General features: G+C 45.0%; 1 protein-coding gene across 1 annotated transcript in view; it reads right to left on the reverse strand.

Moving 5' to 3' along the window:
• COL5A2 (collagen type V alpha 2 chain) overlaps nt 1–19641 on the reverse strand; it is a 1703177-nt gene that overhangs the window by 1052497 nt on the left and 631039 nt on the right. The window contains exon 11 of the mRNA XM_068247348.1: nt 14907–14960. Within this exon, the coding sequence (XP_068103449.1) occupies nt 14907–14960 (54 nt within the window). The remainder of the gene's footprint in view (nt 1–14906; nt 14961–19641) is intronic.

Consider the following 19641-nt stretch of genomic DNA (forward strand, 5'->3'; position numbering starts at 1 on the left):
GCTGCTGCATGTGCTGTTGTTAACTATGCCTGCCTTTATAAAGACAGTTACTACCTGCCTAGTGCCTACCTTGGTTAATTTTTTGGTGTTATGGTACTACTACCAGTAAGTTGCCATGGTCCTCCTTCTGAGCTGCTGAACTGACCGCCCGCTTTGTCCTCCTGACTCTACTCGCTACTACACTCTGCGTTCACACTGCCCGGGTCACCGGGTGCATTTAATTTTTTGGCCAGCACTATGACGCTGTGCTACTACTGCTGTGCTGCTGCTACTGAACTGACCGCCGGCTTTGTCCTCCTGACTCAGTCGCTACTACACTCTGCGTTCACACTGCCCGGGTCACCGGGTGCATTTAATTTTTTGGCCAGCACTATGACGCTGTGCTACTACTGCTGTGCTGCTGCTGCTGAACTGACCGCCCGCTTTGTCCTCCTGACTCAGTCGCTACTACACTCTGTGTTCACACTGCCCGGGTCACCGGGTGCATTTAATTTTTTGGCCAGCACTATGACGCTGTGCTACTACTGCTGTGCTGCTGCTGCTGAACTGACCGCCCGCTTTGTCCTCCTGACTCAGTCGCTACTACACTCTGCGTTCACATTGCCCGGGTCACCGGGTGCATTTAATTTTTTGGCCAGCACTATGACGCTGTGCTGCTACTACTACCACCAGTATGTCGCCGTGGTCCTTCTGTGCTGCTGAACTGACCGCCCGCATAGTCCTTCTCCTGACTCAGTCGCTACCACCACTGCAGTCTGCGTTCACACTGCCCGTGTCCACTGACAACTCTGCTGCGATGTCATTGCTAATTGCTGCAAAAAAAAAAAAAAAAAAATTACAAAAACCTCTCTGGAGCCTTTTTGCCGTCAGCCACTCATCCTCCTCCAGCGGTACCTTCGCCGCCAAGTGCCATTGGAACTCGCCTTCACCTCTTTGACTGCCTAACGCGTATATCCCTTTTTAAAACTACTTATTACCAATTAATAGCCCCATTTAAAGTGTTGATTTCACTTTAAAATCCATTTTCTCTAGAAAAAAAAAATTGGAATTTTTTATGTTGAAGTTATGTTGCCCCTTATCACCTCGATAATCCATGCTATTTGGGGGACTGTAGCATGTATGGGGGCTTTGTTATTAACGTTAAAAGAAAATCCGCCTCCGGGCGGGAATCCACGCGTGATTACGCCATTCACGGCAGAAAATCCGCGTGGTTGCGTGGACGCGAACGAAAATCCGCATGCGGCGGGGCCGAATGCGGATTTTTTTTTGCAACCACGCGGATTTCCGAATTCGTGGATGAGGCACATCCGAGCATCCCTGAGTGTCAGCGTCGTCTGATGTTTGTGAATGTTGTGAACCACGCAATGGCTGGGCTACTGCTGCTGCTGAGGCGGGTCTGGTGGTGAGTCTGGTGAACCCAAGGGAGGCAGTGTTGCTGCCTGGTACCCTGTCCTGCCGCGTTTGCCCACAGAGTGGGATGTTTGGATAGCATGTGGCGGCTCATGCTGGTGGTGGAGAGGTTGTTAATACTTTTCCCCCTGCTCAGGCGGGTCTTGCACACCCTGCAAATCGCCATGGTAACATCCTCAGTGCAGTCTTCAAAGAAAGCCCAGACTTTGGAGCACCTGCCTTGCTGGCGATTTCTGTTTGCTCCTCTTTTGCCTCTCACTTGAACTTCCACGCTTGTGGTGCCTGAAATTGCGCGCCGCCTACCTTGTGGCACAAGGCGAACTCGTGCAGCAGTGGGTTCTTCAACAGACTCATCTGTGCTGCTGCTACGACGGCGATGTTCTCATTCACAAACAAAATCTGGGTCTCTGTCCACATTGTCCATACCCTCCTCTTCCATCTCCTCAAACTCGTCATATGTCATTGTGGGGGGCCGCCGCCGTGGAGTAGAGCTCCTCAGAACAACCTCTGCGCAGCTCACTCCAACGTCGTCTTCCAGATCTTGTCGGTCGGCCGACCTCCTGCAATTGCAACCCCTCCTGCCCAACTTGCTCTGGGTTTTGGGTTTCCGAGTCCTCCTCGGACTCGCCTTGTATTTCAGTGCGCGGTGCATTTCCCACAGTTAATGGTTGTGAATCCGGGCACAACATTTCTGGCTGTTCCTCCATTGACCTTTGAAAGGTGGAAGTTTGTTGGGCTGGGAATAGCTCCTGCGAATACCCCATTCTGTCCTGAGGTAATTCATCGGACTGGTTATCTGGCAGTTGTGTGCGTGGTGTCGCTGCCGGTTGTGTCAGCTTTGTGCCCACTGGCTCCTTGTAACTGGCTGAGGACTCGGACCTCGTGCGTGATGTGCTGGTGCTGCTTAACCCACTGCTGGACGCTTGAGAGGTCATCCAAGTAATTATCTGGTCCTGTTCTTTTGGATTTGTGAGGGTTGTTGTCCTGGACAACATGGGCGGTATTGAGTGGGTTTTCTTGGGTGCTCCCCTGTGGCCTGTACGTGAACCGTCAGGGGAAACACCTCTTCCCTTGCCCCTCCCTCTTTCACCGGATTTCTTCCTCATTTCACTTATCCTTAAAGTACACGCTGACTGGCGGCAGTACAGTGGCAGTACAGAAATGCTATACAGTGGCGGGTGAGCGGTGTACCACTATTCCCAGCAGCGACACAGAGCACAATGCTATACAGTGGCGGGTGAGCGGTGTACCACTATTCCCAGCAGCGACACAGAGCACAATGCTATACAGTGGCGGGTGAGCGGTGTACTACTATTCCCAGCAGACACAGAGTGGCAGTAAACAGAATGCTATATAGTGTGGCTGAGCGAGGTACACAGAGTGGCAGTAAACAGAATGCTATATAGTGTGGCTGAGCGAGCGGTGTACTACTATTCCCAGCAGACACAGAACAGTAAACAGAATGCTATATAGTGTGGCTGAGCAGTGTACCACTATTCCCAGCAGCGACACAGAGCACAATGCTATACAGTGGCGGGTGAGCGGTGTACTACTATTCCCAGCAGACACAGAGTGGCAGTAAACAGAATGCTATATAGTGTTGCTGAGCGAGGTACACAGAGTGGCAGTAAACAGAATGCTATATAGTGTGGCTGAGCGAGCGGTGTACTACTATTCCCAGCAGACACAGAACAGTAAACAGAATGCTATATAGTGTGGCTGAGCGGTGTACCACTATTCCCAGCAGCGACACAGAGCATAATGCTATACAGTGGCGGGTGAGCGGTGTACCACTATTCCCAGCAGCGACACAGAGCACAATGCTATACAGTGGCGGGTGAGCGGTGTACCACTATTCCCAGCAGCGACACAGAGCACAATGCTATACAGTGGCGGGTGAGCGGTGTACTACTATTCCCAGCAGACACAGAGTGGCAGTAAACAGAATGCTATATAGTGTGGCTGAGCGAGGTACACAGAGTGGCAGTAAACAGAATGCTATATAGTGTGGCTGAGCGAGCGGTGTACTACTATTCCCAGCAGACACAGAACAGTAAACAGAATGCTATATAGTGTGGCTGAGCGAGGTACACAGAGTGGAAGTAAACAGAATGCTATATAGTGTGGCTGAGCGAGCGGTGTACTACTATTCCCAGCAGACACAGAACAGTAAACAGAATGCTATATAGTGTGGCTGAGCGAGGTACACAGAGTGGCAGTAAACAGAATGCTATATAGTGTGGCTGAGCGAGCGGTGTACTACTATTCCCAGCAGACACAGAACAGTAAACAGAATGCTATATAGTGTGGCTGAGCGAGGTACACAGAGTGGCAGTAAACAGAATGCTATATAGTGTGGCTGAGCGAGCGGTGTACTACTATTCCCAGCAGACACAGAACAGTAAACAGAATGCTATATAGTGTGGCTGAGCGAGGTACACAGAGTGGCAGTAAACAGAATGCTGAGCGAGCGGTGTACTACTATTCCCAGCAGCGACACAATGACTGGGGGGACCCTGGCTAGCGTGGCTGAAGCGCGAACTACCCTGCCTGCCTACCCAAAGCTAAACCCACAGACAAATGGCGGAAATATGACGTGGTTCGGGTATTTATTTACCCGAACCACGTGACAGTTCAGCCAATCAGAGCGCGTTCGGGTCCGAACCACGTGACCCGTTCGGCCAATCACAGCGCTAGCTGAACGTTCGGGGAACGTTCGGCCATGCGCTCTTAGTTCGGCCATGCGGCCGAACGGTTTGGCCGAACACCATTAGGTGTTCGGCCGAACTCGAACATCACCCGAACAGGGTTATGTTCTGCAGAACCCGAACAGTGGCGAACACTGTTCGCCCAACACTAGTTACACAGTGAGTTTGGTCTGTCAGTGTGAAGCAGTACACTAATTACACTACCTGATTGATGTATACACATGCAAGATATTGTAAAGCACTTTATGCCTACAATTTAGCATTGCAATGTGATTTCTGCCCTTAACCTCCTCGGCGTTCAGTTTCTGCTGGATTTCTGTGCAAAAAGTGATCCAATTAATTTTCATACTAATACATGTCATCACATTTAGACATGACCTCATCACTATGGTAGCCAAGACACTCCTTGCAGAAAAAAATGCCAAAGGAAGATTTAACAAAACCTTACAAACCACTAGCTCACTAAAACATCCACTTTTGAATTTCCCTGGTTAGCTTTCTATAATGGTGACATATGTGGCCCATACACCACAGGACGATTCCTGATCTATTTCAGCATGAAATCTTTTGAGAAGGCTGCCGCTGCCCCCTAATGTGCAAATGTGCCCCCCATGTGTGCATTAATAAATTGCCTGTCCTATGTCACCCACCATGCGGTGTCCATCCTGTCTTCAAAATCCCACTCCTCCATTAGCATTATACACTCCAATGACATACAGCATGTGGCGCGTGTATAGAGTCACACACACGCTACATGCTATACGCCGGCGGGGTGTATAGCACTAATGGAGGAGTCGAATTCCGAATATAGGATGGCCCAGAGTGGTGGATAACATAGGACATGTAAAGTTTAAACACACACACACACGAGGGGCACATTTTGACTATAAGGGGATCAGGGCCAGTGTTATAAACCGTTCTTATATCACCTTGCTTCGACACCAGTAACTTCTTACAGTTACGTCTCACAGACTGTGAGATCCCTTGACTCTCCACACAGCAAGTAGGAGATAGACTTCCTCAGGCTTCTTCAATGTTTACGTTATTTATTCAAGTAACAGAAATGCAGATAGATACAGTTTATCATCTCCTGGCAAAGCAGACTTCCATGTTGCGTAACAGCTGCGTGAGTACCTTCCTGCTGAAAGTACCCAGGTCTTCTTGTATCTACTCTATGTTACATCTAGACTACCTATGTACAGCATACATTATATCAGATTACAGAAAGGAAGCACATACTTAGAGGTCCCAGTCAGCCTTGCGAGCTATTGCGAAAGTAAAGAGCAGAATGAGCTCCCATAGCTCCCTCCGCCTTTAATACTGACTAGGAAAGAGTTAAATATGACATCATCTTCGCCACCCCCTAGATCAGACTATTGGTGGACCCACTCGTGGTGTCATCATACACACCTACTTGATTAATAATCAATGAGGCTCCTGACCTATATGCAGGAATGTGGATATTTACATAACATGGCTTATGTTTATTGTTCTAGTGGCGGTACATGCCCAGGTCAGGGAGACCTGCGGCCTTGTACTAGAACAGCTTCTTGGTATGTTCTAGTTCTGCTGACAGAACTGCAGATTTTCTCTCTCAGAGAAAATCCCCTTAAAGGGCCGATCTGCACTCCAAGCCTTTTTGACTAACTCAGTCCAAATAACTGAGGCCTACCTAAATTATAACAATCCCCCCTAAAAAGGCTTGATCCGCAGATCCCCACTTCTGAACCTAACCGTACCTGGTTTCTTTCCTTTATGTTTCACTTTTCGATGTTCGTGCTCACACAACTTCTCTGCTCTAGGCGGTTACCCCTGGAAAAGAGAGAGCAAGACCTCTTGGTCTTCCTGTAACCAGGCTCTCTGGGGAGGCCCTACTTCTAAATCCCTCTATACCACATGCTCAGCATTTGCGTCACTTACGTATCACTCACAAACTTGCATGACCACAGAAAAGTGAAACTCGTTTGTTTGTTACTCAATGGAGCAGTGCCAGGTGCCTTCTAAAAGAGTGCCTTTATACAATCAGCTCCATCACCGGTACTACTACCTATATCCGTAACCCTGTATATCCCTTAATTTGAAAATATCGGTTCAGGAGATTGTTTATGAGGCACCAATCTCTGGACCAGGTTAATTTGTTTTACGTAATTTTAACACGCAACCTCACCTGGATAATGATGCCTAACGTTGTCATCCCCATCCAGACGACCAGTGGGTGTAGAAAGAACTTTGGAACTGCAGAGGCCCAGTCCGAGTGTCCCTGGAACATCACCGGAACCTTTGTCCACCAGGTCAGACTGGCACTCACCTGCTCATTTTTGTGTTCTACCTCGTTAAGATCACCTGTATCATGGTGAAATCTTACCTCTAACTTAGTGTACTGTTTGTTTAACCTTTGTAACAAAATGTGGTCGTCTTGGATCAAACCCTGTTCCCCTTTGTCCCATGTCGTGTTCTCTTTCAGGACGGGAACTACCCGTGAAACTTTGCACTTTAGAGTTCTCTTAACAATTTGAGAAACAACGTCATCCAACCTGGATGACTTGATCCATATGGGATCTCCACTCCCACAATATGTTCCCCTTGGAAAATCTCCCTTATCGGAACAATTATGAGAATATACCTTGAATGTATCATTAGACCTTATGTTAAAAAACCAAACCTTTCCTTCAGCCACCGGAACTATCGGTTGGGCTTCAGGGTGGATCTTTTGAATGGTATCCTCGCATTCTGCGTTCTTGAGCCTGCAGGCTTCTTCACTAAATTTGACTTGCCCCGGCCAACACAGGTACTTCTGCAAGAATTGCCCGCATGAGGACAACTCTACTTGCTTCACCTCCCCGTCTAGCACCAAAAAAGGTTGACCTCTCAGGTCCTGGTGTGAGACACGGGTTGAGGTGGGAACTAAGGAAGTGGCGGTGCTTAAAGAAATGTTGCACCGTTTCCCTTTGTTCACCCAAACATCTCGAAGCTGCCATGCAAAAGATCCTTCTCCAGAAAAATTAATATTCCTCCCCTTGTCCAATCTCAGTTGCACAGGATCCTTTAGCATCTACCTGACAAAATATGCCCCCCAACTGTCCTGATTGGACCTCTTCCCCCCTTATGTCCTGAGGCACAATGTGTACCTGAGGTCGGGAAGACAGTACTCTCTGCAATCTTTCAATTAAGAGTACCTCTTCCCCCTAGCATGATGATAAGCGGCTGCATATGGACTGTGTAATATCGTCCCCTGTTGTGACCCGTGTAGTGTGGATGGGGTTCCCTGTGTTGGCTTTCCCTCCCCTGGGACCGCTCTCCCCACCCTCTTTGTCACCTGGAAATGTGGCTTGATCTCGATTTTTACTTCTTGTTTCGAGAACCACAAACCCTCGGCTTTCCAGCCTTTACGTGTGTATAGTTGTTTCAGAGGCCCTCTCTGTTGGTAGTTCCAGAGTGTGATGTTGTCCCCCGCGTCTCTCCAGCAAGAGAATTGACGCCTCCTACTCGTTCCTCTCCAATCTGGAACCATCTCACTCTGCATAACCAAGACAAGGTACCCCTGAATCACACACACCACCTTTTGCACGTACCCATTGTACTGCAATGTACCTTTTAACAAACCTTTGGATCGGTGCGTCGATTCTGGGAGTGTGGTACTCAATAGCAGATTTATACTGCCATTCAATTCCCACTGCCCGCACACCTGACCCTTCAGACCTTTCACCCACATTGTGCCCTGAAATTTGTTTTCTCCTGGCACAAGTGCTCTTTTCCTCCGTCCCTGCATGGTCCATCTGTGCCAAGCGGAGGGAGGTGTGAAAGGATTAGTACCTTTGTCACCCAACATTAACATGCTTGGGCCTTGCATTCTCATTAACCCCTTATTATACATGAGAATGTCCTCTCTTCGTTCTCCTAGGACGGAATGGCAACCTAGGATCACCATCAGCACGGTACTCTTCATTATAAAAGCACCACCTTGGGAAAGAAAAACATTAGCAATTTGCACTATGCTTTGCTCAGTCAGTTTTTTTTAGACGTTTTCCGATCTCAGGAACCTCGGTTTTTAGTCTCTTCCCAATTTCAGGAATCTCGTGTTTTAGTCTCTTTCCAATTTCAGGAATCTCGTGTTTCTCCAAACTTAGATGGCATCTGGAACCTTTCGCTTATCCGACTGACATCTCTATCTTTGCTGCCAGCACTGCAGCTGTCTCGATTCCATATTGCCCAACTCCTGAAATCAAAATACAAACAAATCAATTCTTATTAATGATTTGGGATTCGCCCAGCGGCTTGTACTCTGTACACTTTAAATTGATCAATATATATCGTAGTTGATCTCGTTGCTTTATGGTTCTCATGAACTCTGTTTACTCTTATTGGTAGATTGGAGTTAAACTTCACCCCCCTACCTCAGTACTATCCTCAGTACTTACCTGTTTAAAATATGCTCCCGCAGACTTCACCTCTGGAAGCTCTCACCTCATTGCAGCTCACTCCACATCCCCCCCTATCTGTCCATGCGCGGCCGTCGCATGCACAGATTACGGATGCCACACCTGTTGCTGCTTTGCAGGTGAGCCTGCAATGCTCTTACTCATTTTCGCATTAACTTATCTAGAACTTCATCGCGCTACCAGCTCTGCTAGAAGTTCTGTGTGTTGTACCCTCTGATCAATGTTTGCCGTGCCACTACCTAAACTGCAAAAAAAATGGCTGCCTCCCAGTAGGAAGGAGCATTTAACACTTAAACTACACCGGGTGCCGGGCTAAGCATACCAGTGTCACATGCCTGTATGCAGATCCCTGACTGCCCACGTGGTAGGTAGTCACATGGCAAACACCGTACTGATACACTGTCACTCTGTACATGGCAATTCTTTCATTTGTATAATTGCCCCATGAACTGCTGTCAGTTCTTGTTCTTTGTGCTACAATTGATAGGAGCTGGAAAAAAACATATTCGACCAATCAGTGGACGAAAAAAAAAAACGCACAAAAAAACAGCCCCAGCCCAGTATAGACCTCTTAGTCAAGCTCTGGCCCTGTCCACGACAAAAAACGGAAAAAAACGTTACCGCTCTGAAGCAGCGGCGACGGAAACCCGGATTGGTCAACTCCCTTTTTTCCAACCTCCGACACCCCCCGATGCACTGTCCCCCCCTATACTCTATTGGGAACTCATGCTGCACCACCCATTAAGGTGCCCCACTTAGAAGAATAATCCCGTAAGCAACTCAGTACAGACACTTTCCTGACCTGCACTGCTACGTGTGTCCCTGCACCTAGCTGGGACACACTTCCTATCCGTGAGCCTGCAACTTGCTTGGCTCACGTATGCGGACACTCCCTGTGTCCAGACTTCTTCTGAGGAAATCATCTGGAAGCCAAGAAACTAAGTAGAATCTCTCTACTGTCCCCACTCTGGACCCCCCTCCCACCAGCTGCTTCCATGCACGGCGCCTTGTGCACAGCTGTGACATGGGACGTGGGATCCCCCCAGCACATCCTCCCCCCTGCCATCGGGGCGTGCCTATCAGTGGGCGCTTCCCGCCCCCTCCCCTCCTGATACATCATACAGATGGGAGTGGCTTTCTCAGAAACCCGACGCCATGTTAAATCATGGCATGCCAGCCAAGATGGCTGCTATGTCAGTCCCCCATAGCAACCACTTAATCCTATGCACCTTCAGAAAAAAACAGTTAGAACATACATAGAACATACAAGGCATAGTCTGCACACTAAACATTTCAGCATATATATTTCTCGGATACCTGCAAAACAGACACAGCAGCGTGTGAAATTTCCTATCTCCTTCCCAGAAAAAAAAACGCAAATCATCTTGGACATGTAGATGGAGGAAAAAAAAAAAAACATGCACCCTCTGAACCCTGATCTTATGATGGCTGAAAAAAACATCCTGAACAGAAGGAATTCTCCACAACTACACCGAAACTTTACTCATATCATAAACCTTTGCCTGGAATGCGGAGTGACAGAAACTGAACAACTCTTCCAGCTGTTAGCAGATATCCGCGGACACAAACCTTAACAGTGCTTCCCCCAATCTGTAGAGAGGGGGGTGGGAGGATGCACTGTATTGGCCCCCCTTCCCACTAAACCTACGCTCTGCGATCCGCAAGAAAAAAACAATAAAACCCATGACACTGAATCATGCTGAGATTACAGAAACATTACATAGCACTAACTAACTAATAGCATTGACTGGAACCAGTATTCCCACTATTCTGGGCTCTTCGTACACCAACGTTTCCTCCCTATTTCTCCCCCTAACTGCTCTCCTCACTATCCACCATCTGCTCTACAGAGCACGATAGAAAAACAAACATCACTGGCATTCCTCCCAGCCCATAACTGCCCAGAGAGAAAACAAAACTATATACGCTGCCCACACTTTAGCATAACACAGAAAGGTAACACACAGCTGTAGAAAAAAAACACTGTTAACATATAACAGACCACAAACATTGCTACAAAACCAAATAAACGAAACGCTACACTTGCCTGGCTCTACAGACTTGTACCGACTTCCAATCTGATCAGCTGACGGCAAGTTTTTTCCCACGAGTCGATGGACCTCGGTGAGCATTTACTGAGCGTCCTCTCAGCGGATTCTCCGGTCCCGAAGGTAACTTGCTCAAAACCTCTGCCTGGGATACCTCACCACGGAATCCTTTGTTCGGCTAGATTGCGTGTACATCACAACCCAAATAAAACAGGTCCATGACTCGCCGCTGATCATCACTCGGATTGCAGTCCGTGTGTTGGCCTCTCCAGCGGCCTCCCACACACCACTTATCCTCTTGATAAGCTTTCCAGTCCGCGTCAACTCCGCTTGTGTCGCTGTGGAATATCATGAAAACTTCGGCCCCTGGCCCCTGTCTGCCTGTTTCGCTAGGGGTTTCAGCACCACTGTTATAAACTGTTCTTATATCACCTTGCTTCAACACCAGTAACTTCTTACAGTTACGTCTCACAGACTGTGAGATCCCTTGACTCTCCACACAGCAAGTAGGAGATAGACTTCCTCAGGCTTCTTCAATGTTTACGTTATTTATTCAAGTAACAGAAATGCAGATAGATACAGTTTATCATCTCCTGGCAAAGCAGACTTCCATGTTGCGTTACAGCTGCGTGAGTACCTTCCTGCTGAAAGTACCCAGGTCTTCTTGTATCTACTCTATGATACATCTAGACTACCTATGTACAGCATACATTATATCAGATTACAGAAAGGAAGCACATACTTAGAGGTCCCAGTCAGCCTTGCGAGCTATTGCGAAAGTAAAGAGCAGAATGAGCTCCCATAGCTCCCTCCGCCTTTAATACTGACTAGGAAAGAGTTAAATATGACATCATCTTCGCCACCCCCTAGATCAGACTATCGGTGGATCCACTCGTGGTGTCATCATACACACCTACTTGATTAATAATCAATGAGGCTCCTGACCTATATGCAGGAATGTGGATATTTACATAACATGGCTTATGTTTATTGTTCTAGTGGCGGTACATGCCCAGGTCAGGGAGACCTGCGGCCTTGTACTAGAACAGCTTCTTGGTATGTTCTAGTTCTGCTGACAGAACTGCAGATTTTCTCTCTCAGAGAAAATCCCCTTAAAGGGCCGATCTGCACTCCAAGCCTTTTTGACTAACTCAGTCCAAATAACTGAGGCCTACTTAAATTATAACAGCCAGCTGTTTTGTCATGTTTGTAGCTTGTCCCGATATTGCTTGCTGTCAACCACAATGGCCCAACATCTTGCAGCATGTCCAACCGATACATACAACCAATTTCATCCCTAAATTGGTTGCATCGTCAGATGGGAATGCTCTTAGCAGCTCCGATTTTCATCTGATACGATAATTATTGAATTGGATGGTTGATTGGCCTCCAAATCAAGAGATGTATTGTCACCTTTAGTGGTAAAAAAATGGAATGCAACAAGCCATAACTGTACCTTGAGTAAAATGGATTGCTGCACCACCAGTTTATTACCAAATGCAGCAAATGTGGTGTCATTTTACCTGTCACAAGCTATTGAATACATTTTGTTGTGTTTTACAGCTTGGACCCACGTCACATAAAAAGTAGGTAGGGACAAATGTAATAAAAATTGTCTTTTTTTAAAACTATGATCACACTTTGGAAAGTTTCAGCACAACTACATGAGTCGAGAGCTCACAAAACACCCAGTTTTGAATAGCCCTGGTTGTCATCTTTCCATAATGGTGACATTTGTGGCATTTTTCTGCTGGTCAGACTGTTCTGGGGCTATTCAAACAAATAATGGCTCTAATGCCTGGTACACACAATTAGATTTTTTGCCAAATCCTTCAATCAAATTCTATCCTCTGTTAAATCTAACATGGCATTTGAATACAGTATTAGTAACAAAGCATTAATACCGTGTAACCACTATTTTTTATCCCAAAATTGGGTAGAAGAAAACTATGACATTGGCTCATGACCCTATCCACGAGTACATTTGAAATCGCGCCGGTAGACTTGGGCGAAGAATACAGCCGGTATAAGGCTGATCCTGCTTCTGCACAAGTCTGGCCCTGTTAATTATTATTCCCCCTCTAGGCCGCCATGAATGGTAGGGAATTAAATAATTTGGCTTCCAGCTCTCGCTGGAGGCCGAATTATTGTGATTTTTAAGCAACTTCGGCTCCGTCTTCTGACGGCGCCAGCGTTACTCACTGAGCGCCGCAATAGACTGATTCCTATTATAGTCTATGGTGGCGCTGGCTGCGCCCAAATCTAGCAGCGCCGAAAAGCACTGTTCCCCTATCCACAGCCACGAGCTCAATCTATACTAAATTACGTTTCATATCCTGGTAGAGATAGTCACCCTATGCCTTTTAACGCTCAATAAGATGATTGAAAGCTCCTCATAAACAGATTAGGGACCACTCTTTCTGTTGTTATATGTTAATTACAGCTTGACGCCCAGCTCCTGAGCATTATATATCACCCTCTCTCTCTATAACAGAATTTGGTTATGTTGACCAAAAGGCTTTTCATATTCTAGCTTCCCAAGCAGGTGAGTCCATGTAAATTGGGAAAACTACTAGAATGCATAGTTCTGTTCCGTTTCTGGGTCTCAACACCTTATCCTTTATCTTCAGATAGTAGATGATTGTGTAGACTGTGGTTATTATGTTCTTGTTCTACTTCTCCTTTTTGGAAACTGTGTTCTTATGTTGTTTTTTTCTTATCCTTGTTATTTTAATTAGGTACCAACTCCAACTTCAAATGCTTTTTCACTCGACTATCTAAGAACCAATGTTTTGTTGAACATGTATGTTTAATATTCAAATTCATTAAAAATTTATTGCAAAAAAAAAAAAAAGATTTTTTGCCAAATCCATTATTTCCGACATGTCAAATCTGATTTCCGACACTTTTAAGGAAAATAGATTGGAAAATCAATTCAAAATTAGATAGGACGTGTTGGAAATAATCGATTTGGCAGTAAATTTGCTAGAAAATATAACCCTGTGTACCAGGCATTAAATACTTGGTGCAAAAACTGGCCTGGTTGTAGAAAGTCACATTCACACTTCAGAGTTAATGACCTGGTAAATGGTAAATACCCAACTAGCTATCAACAGGTGTGATTAATTTTAACCATAAGTTGTACGATGGATATCAGGGTGTTTTATGGTTGAGGGCTATGTTATGTAAATTATTTTTAGTGACAAACTGAGTCAAAAGCAATAAAATTGTTCTGTACCAAAATAAAAAAAACTTGTAAAAAGAAAACAAAGTTACAGAATTTAAAAGTGAACACATAATTTGTTACCTTAGGAACCCTGCTTTTAACAATTAAGGTCGTATAATCATTGATAGAGAACAATGGTTTTCAATTACATTTTAAATTATGGTTATTGCAATTATGTATTTATGTATCATTGAGGACTCTTTTCCACTACATGACATTACAACTCCAATTCCGGACTTTGATATGATTTTGCATGTGATTCAGATTTGTAATATGCTTTAACCACCTGGGCGGTATGGACGAGCTCAGCTCGTCCATCACCGCCGGAGGCTGCCGCTCAGGCCCTGCCGGGCCGATTTGCGCCAAATAAAGAGCAGCACACGCAGCCGGCACTTTGCCAGCCGCGTGTGCTGCCCGATCGCCGCCGCTCTGCGGCGATTCGCCGCGAGCAGCGGCGAAAGAGGGTCCCCCCAGCCGCCTGAGCCCTGCGCAGCCGGAACAAAAAGTTCCGGCCAGCGCTAAGGGCTGGATCGGAGGCGTCTGACGTCAGGACGTCGGCTGACGTCCATGACGTCACTCCGCTCGTCGCTATGGCGACGGTGTAAGCAAAACAAGGAAGGCCGCTCATTGCGGCCTTCCTTGTTTATTCTGGGCGCCGGAGGCGATCGGAAGAACGCCTCCGGAGCGCCCTCTAGTGGGCTTTCATGCAGCCAACTTTCAGTTGGCTGCATGAAATAGTTTTTTTGTAATTTAAAAAAAACCCTCCCGCAGCCTCCCTGGCGATGTTATCAGAACGCCAGGGTGGTTAAAAAAAAATTCCTGCATCACAAATCAAAATTGCGGTTTGCAGTGTAAAAGAAGCCTTAATCTTTTTTTTTTTTTTTTTTTTTTTTGCAGTGGCTGAAAAACTCATGTTAAAAACTGAAGCAACAAATTTCATGTAATCCAATCATTACAAACTAACAAACTTTTAGGACTCCATATCTGAAAATGCTGCTTTGTAATGGTCACCAGAATTGCAAACACGTAAATATATGGCATAACATGATCTTACTCTGTGTCCTTTTAATCCAGGAAGTCCAGGTGCACCAGGAAATCCTCTGGCTCCCTAAAAGAAAAGGTATTCAGTGAATTACAAGTTGGTTTGTGTAAAGCAGTTTTTTTTTCACATTAAAAATGTTATTGGTTTTAAAAGATTGGTAACAAAGCAAAGTCAATCATCAGTAATACATTTCAGTGCTATGATCAGACATAACAAATCTAAATCACGGACCATCTATACGGAACAATGTGGGATATACTATTTTAGCAGTATGCAAATTGGTGATAAACCGCAAAACTGCAAATATTAACCAGTTACAGTAATAGACTCATAGTAAAGTGGGTAGCAGGAAAAAAGGGGTAGACGAATAGGGCACCACCATAGACTTTAATGCAATTATCGAAAAAAAAGCAGAAAAAAGGGCGCCCAATAAATATTGTTAATAACATTAGAGCATTACCGTTTTTGAAGTATGTTATCGTTTTAGAAGCTTGCAACATTTTTGTCATATTATGTATGTACAGATTTTATGTTATCAAAGATATTATTGTTTCTATGTGTAAAAGGGTGTTTCTGCAGAGGGAGTGGTTAGGGTTAGGCACCACCAGGGGGAGTCGTTAGGGTTAGGCACCACCCGGGCGGCGGTTAGCTTTAGGCAACACCAGCGGGGGTGGTTAGGGTTAGACACCACCAGGGGGTGGTTAGGGTCAGGCACCACCAGGGGGGTTAGGCTTAGGCACAACCAGGGGTGGTGGTAAGGGTTAGGCACCACCGGGTGGGTGGCTAGGGTTAGGTGCTACCAGGGGAGTGGTTAGTTTTAGGCACCACCAGGGGAGGGTTCTGTGTGAGAGTAGGGTTGGGTTAAGCTGTATTGTTGAATTGCGTAATGATTTTTAACGTTACTATCTTTTCATTATTTTCTCGAATCTGTTTTTAAAACTGTATTTATCATTAACCAAGTTTGACAACAATAATTATCGTTATTAAGATTTCATTATCCACCGACGTTATTTTGTTATACAGCCGGGCCCTTTTTTTCCTGGCACGCTTTTTTCATGCACGCGTAAAGTGCATGGCTTGTGAAGACCTTGATGGAAGATAAGAATAACTGTGTGCAAGACCTGATGCATCCAAACTAAAGGATGGGAGTACTAAAAGCACATCCGCCCTATTAACTAGGCCACTAACGGCTGGAAGCATGCTTGTAAAGGACTCTCGTATGAAATCACCCAAGGAGGAATCCTTGAATCAGCCATCATCATTAGGTGTCCTTCTGGGAGAAGCAGGAACAGATATCATGTCTACATTTGGGATGCAGTGGTCGAGTATTAAAGGGACCCTAACAAAAGAGTTCAATGGTATTGACTTGAGTTTCATGCATGGTATCAAGGGGCGAAGATATGGAATTTTGAGTAGAAGATGGGTTGGAAGTTATTTATTTATTTATTGTATTTATAAAGCGCCAACATATTACGCAGCTCTGGACATTAGTTTAGGTTACAGACAATATTTAGGGGTGACATACAGCAAAATGACAATACATGAATACAAGAAAGACCAGATCATGCAGCACAGTATGAGTACAAGGTAATGCTTAGTCAGTCACTGGAGGGGAGCATGGAGATTAGGCAAGTTAGGTTCACTCAGATGCATAGCATGGGTTCACAGTAATGGAGGTGCATGATCAGGTAGGACACAAAAGGAGGAGGACCCTGCCCAATGGCTTACAATCTAGAGGGAGAGGTAAGGACACGAAAGGTATCTGTTTAGTGATAACCTATAGTGGGTTAGTGGGTATGTACGGTATATCTGGGAGAAGTAAATTAAACTAAACAAGCTACTACTGTATAAACAATCAGCCATAGGCATAGCAATCACCCCTGTGACCCCTGCCATCGCAGGGGGGGCCCAGAGGCTTTGGGAGCCCCTCCACCCCCCTCTTTCCAACTGCAAGTGCAGCCAATTAGCAAATATATCTCCCCATTTACTCACAAAAACCGTGTGCAGAAGCATGTGTAATTTTTTCCTGCTTCCAGAGGCTGCTTCACAGTAGAACACTCTCTGCTGCCATTCACTGGCTCCCAATCCCGTGGGGTTTGGGGTCAAAGGGGGCCCCATGCTATCTTTTTTTGCAGATGGGCTCTATTAAATCTAGTTACGACCCTGCAATCAGCACTGAATAAAGTTATCGAAAGTATATAACGTCGAACTTTGAACTTAAAACAGGTTCAGGTGTGTAGACAAGGCAGGTAAGTTGCTGTTCCACATTTCTATGAATAATCAGATTGAGAATTGGTTGAGTAATCAATGAGGAAAATCTCCTTTCTTGGGGTATTTGCAGGTTAATGGTTAATCTCAGGTATGCTAGAGCTGCTAGGACTTGAAAGTAATCAGCACAGAACTGAAAATGAACAATTCTCACCTTGCTTACTGCCACTATACTCACATACTGTCCTTCACTTGTAATATATATATACTGTCTGTCCTTATATTTTTTTTTTGCTTGTGTTTGCGTTTTTTAAGCAACTGCCAAGACAAATTCCTTGTAGGGGTAAACTTACTTGCCGAAATAAATTGATTCTGATTCTACTTCCAAGAGACGTTGGGTAATTCTGCATAGTGGGTACGAAACCAGGTCAGTCTATATCGGTGACTGTTGGATAATGTAAACTGGAGGATAAGGGCCTTAATTGGGTTTCCATTGATAAGTTATATTCAATAGAATTTTTTACCTGTGAAAAGGTTGGGCATAGGTTTGATCTTCAATGTGCAGTGATAAGATAATGATGAGGGGGATTATGCACTTATATTATATGGAAAAGCTGTCTAGGTCTATATGATAGATAGAATTGTTAATTTGTCACGTACTGAATAATAGTGATGGTTGAACATCAAATTTTACGCTTCTAAATTTTACAGTGAAAGCTCTGCACTTATATACTAATTTCTCCTGGGGAGGGGGCTGGGATCTGGGCGTCCACTTCATAAAGGGAACTCCCAAATGCCATAATGACCCCCCCCCCCCGGGCATTGTCTGCCCCTCACCTCCTCCTGTGGGGAAGAGCGCCTTGTCAATGAATTAAACAAGGGTCCTGGGGGAGAGGGAGAGGGCTTGGCCACCACTCTCCTCTAGAACCCCCTCCCCCGATACTATGGACCATGCAAGCTGGTATAGCTCAGGGTGTGAAGCCCCATGCGACCGGGGCTCCGCATTCTGGCTGTTCCATCCGGTAACAGTAAATTCGGGCGCCTGAGGCTAGTGGACAAATCGGGCGCCGCCATTCACTCCTATAATAAATATCGTTTAATGGGCGCCCGATAGGAAAAAAGGGCGCCGGAGAAAAATAACGTTTTAAAAGCGGCGCCCGGAGACTTAATGTTTTATTACTGCTTCTCATGATTACACATTATTTAATGATTTATACATTTTTAAATATTATTTTTAAACGAAAAACAGTACAATATTTTTTTTCAAACATTATTTTTAAACGAAAAACAGTACATTTTTTTTTTTTTTTTACATTATTTTTAAACGAAAAAACCAACAGGGGGGTCTTAGGTTTAGGCACCAACAGGGGGGTCTTAGGTTTAGGCACCAACAGGGGGGTCTTAGGTTTAGGCACCAACAGGGGGTCTTAGGTTTAGGCACCAACAGGGGGTCTTAGGTTTAGGCACCAACAGGGGGGTCTTAGGTTTAGGCACCAACAGGGGGGTCTTAGGTTTAGGCACCAACAGGGGGGTCTTAGGTTTAGGCACCAACAGGGGGGTCTTAGGTTTAGGCACTAACAGGGGGGTCTTAGGTTTAGGCACCAACAGGGGGGTCTTAGGTTTAGGCACCAACAGGGGGGTCTTAGGTTTAGGCACTAACAGGGGGGTCTAGGGGTTAGGGGTAGGTACAGGGAGGGTTACTTAGTAATTTTTTTTTTAAACGTTATTATACGTTTCACTATTTAAACGAAAGATTAACGTTTTTACAATTGCCGATTTAATGCACATTATTTAATGATTTATAACTTTATAAAACATTAATTTTAAACGAAATACAGTACAATACATTTTTAAACGTTATCCATGCTTATCGTTAAAAACCCGGCGCCCTTTTTTCCCAGCGCCCCTTTTTAACGTACGCGTTCCATCCTGCATGAATGACAAGGGGTTAAAGAGGCCCGGGAGGGGAGCCCCCATGTCACATGTCATTTTTTTTTATTTCTTACACTATGAACACCAATATACACACACACACACACACACACACACACACACACGTTTTTATATACATGTTATGTTGATACATTATATGTCTTTTTACAGCATTTAAATAGATTTTTTTCCTCTGGTGAGTGGTCCAACCAGGTTATTGAAACTACAGTCACATTGTGAATTAATTGAAGGGTAACTCAGTTGGTAAAAAAAAGTCAACTCTTGAGTAGTTATTATGAGCATTCGAGTGAAGCAGTTTTAACAAAGATAAATACATGTAGTGTTATAACAAATGAGAAATAAATTTACAACATGTAAACAACACACAGTTGATGTCCTTATTATAATTTTACTCAACTCACTCTTTTAAGATGTTATATAACTAATTGATATCTTCAAAACAAGAACACATTTTGTTCTACGTAAGTTTAACTGCTAAAATCTTTTCAAAATTTCTTTAAGCATTTTTACTAAACTGGACACTGCTTTCAAAGACAACCAAATGTCCTGCCCAAATAAAACTCAAAACACATGTTCTATCTGTCCT

Source organism: Hyperolius riggenbachi, chromosome 7, assembly GCF_040937935.1.
Source record: "Hyperolius riggenbachi isolate aHypRig1 chromosome 7, aHypRig1.pri, whole genome shotgun sequence".
In the NCBI taxonomy this organism is placed as follows: domain Eukaryota; kingdom Metazoa; phylum Chordata; class Amphibia; order Anura; family Hyperoliidae; genus Hyperolius; species Hyperolius riggenbachi.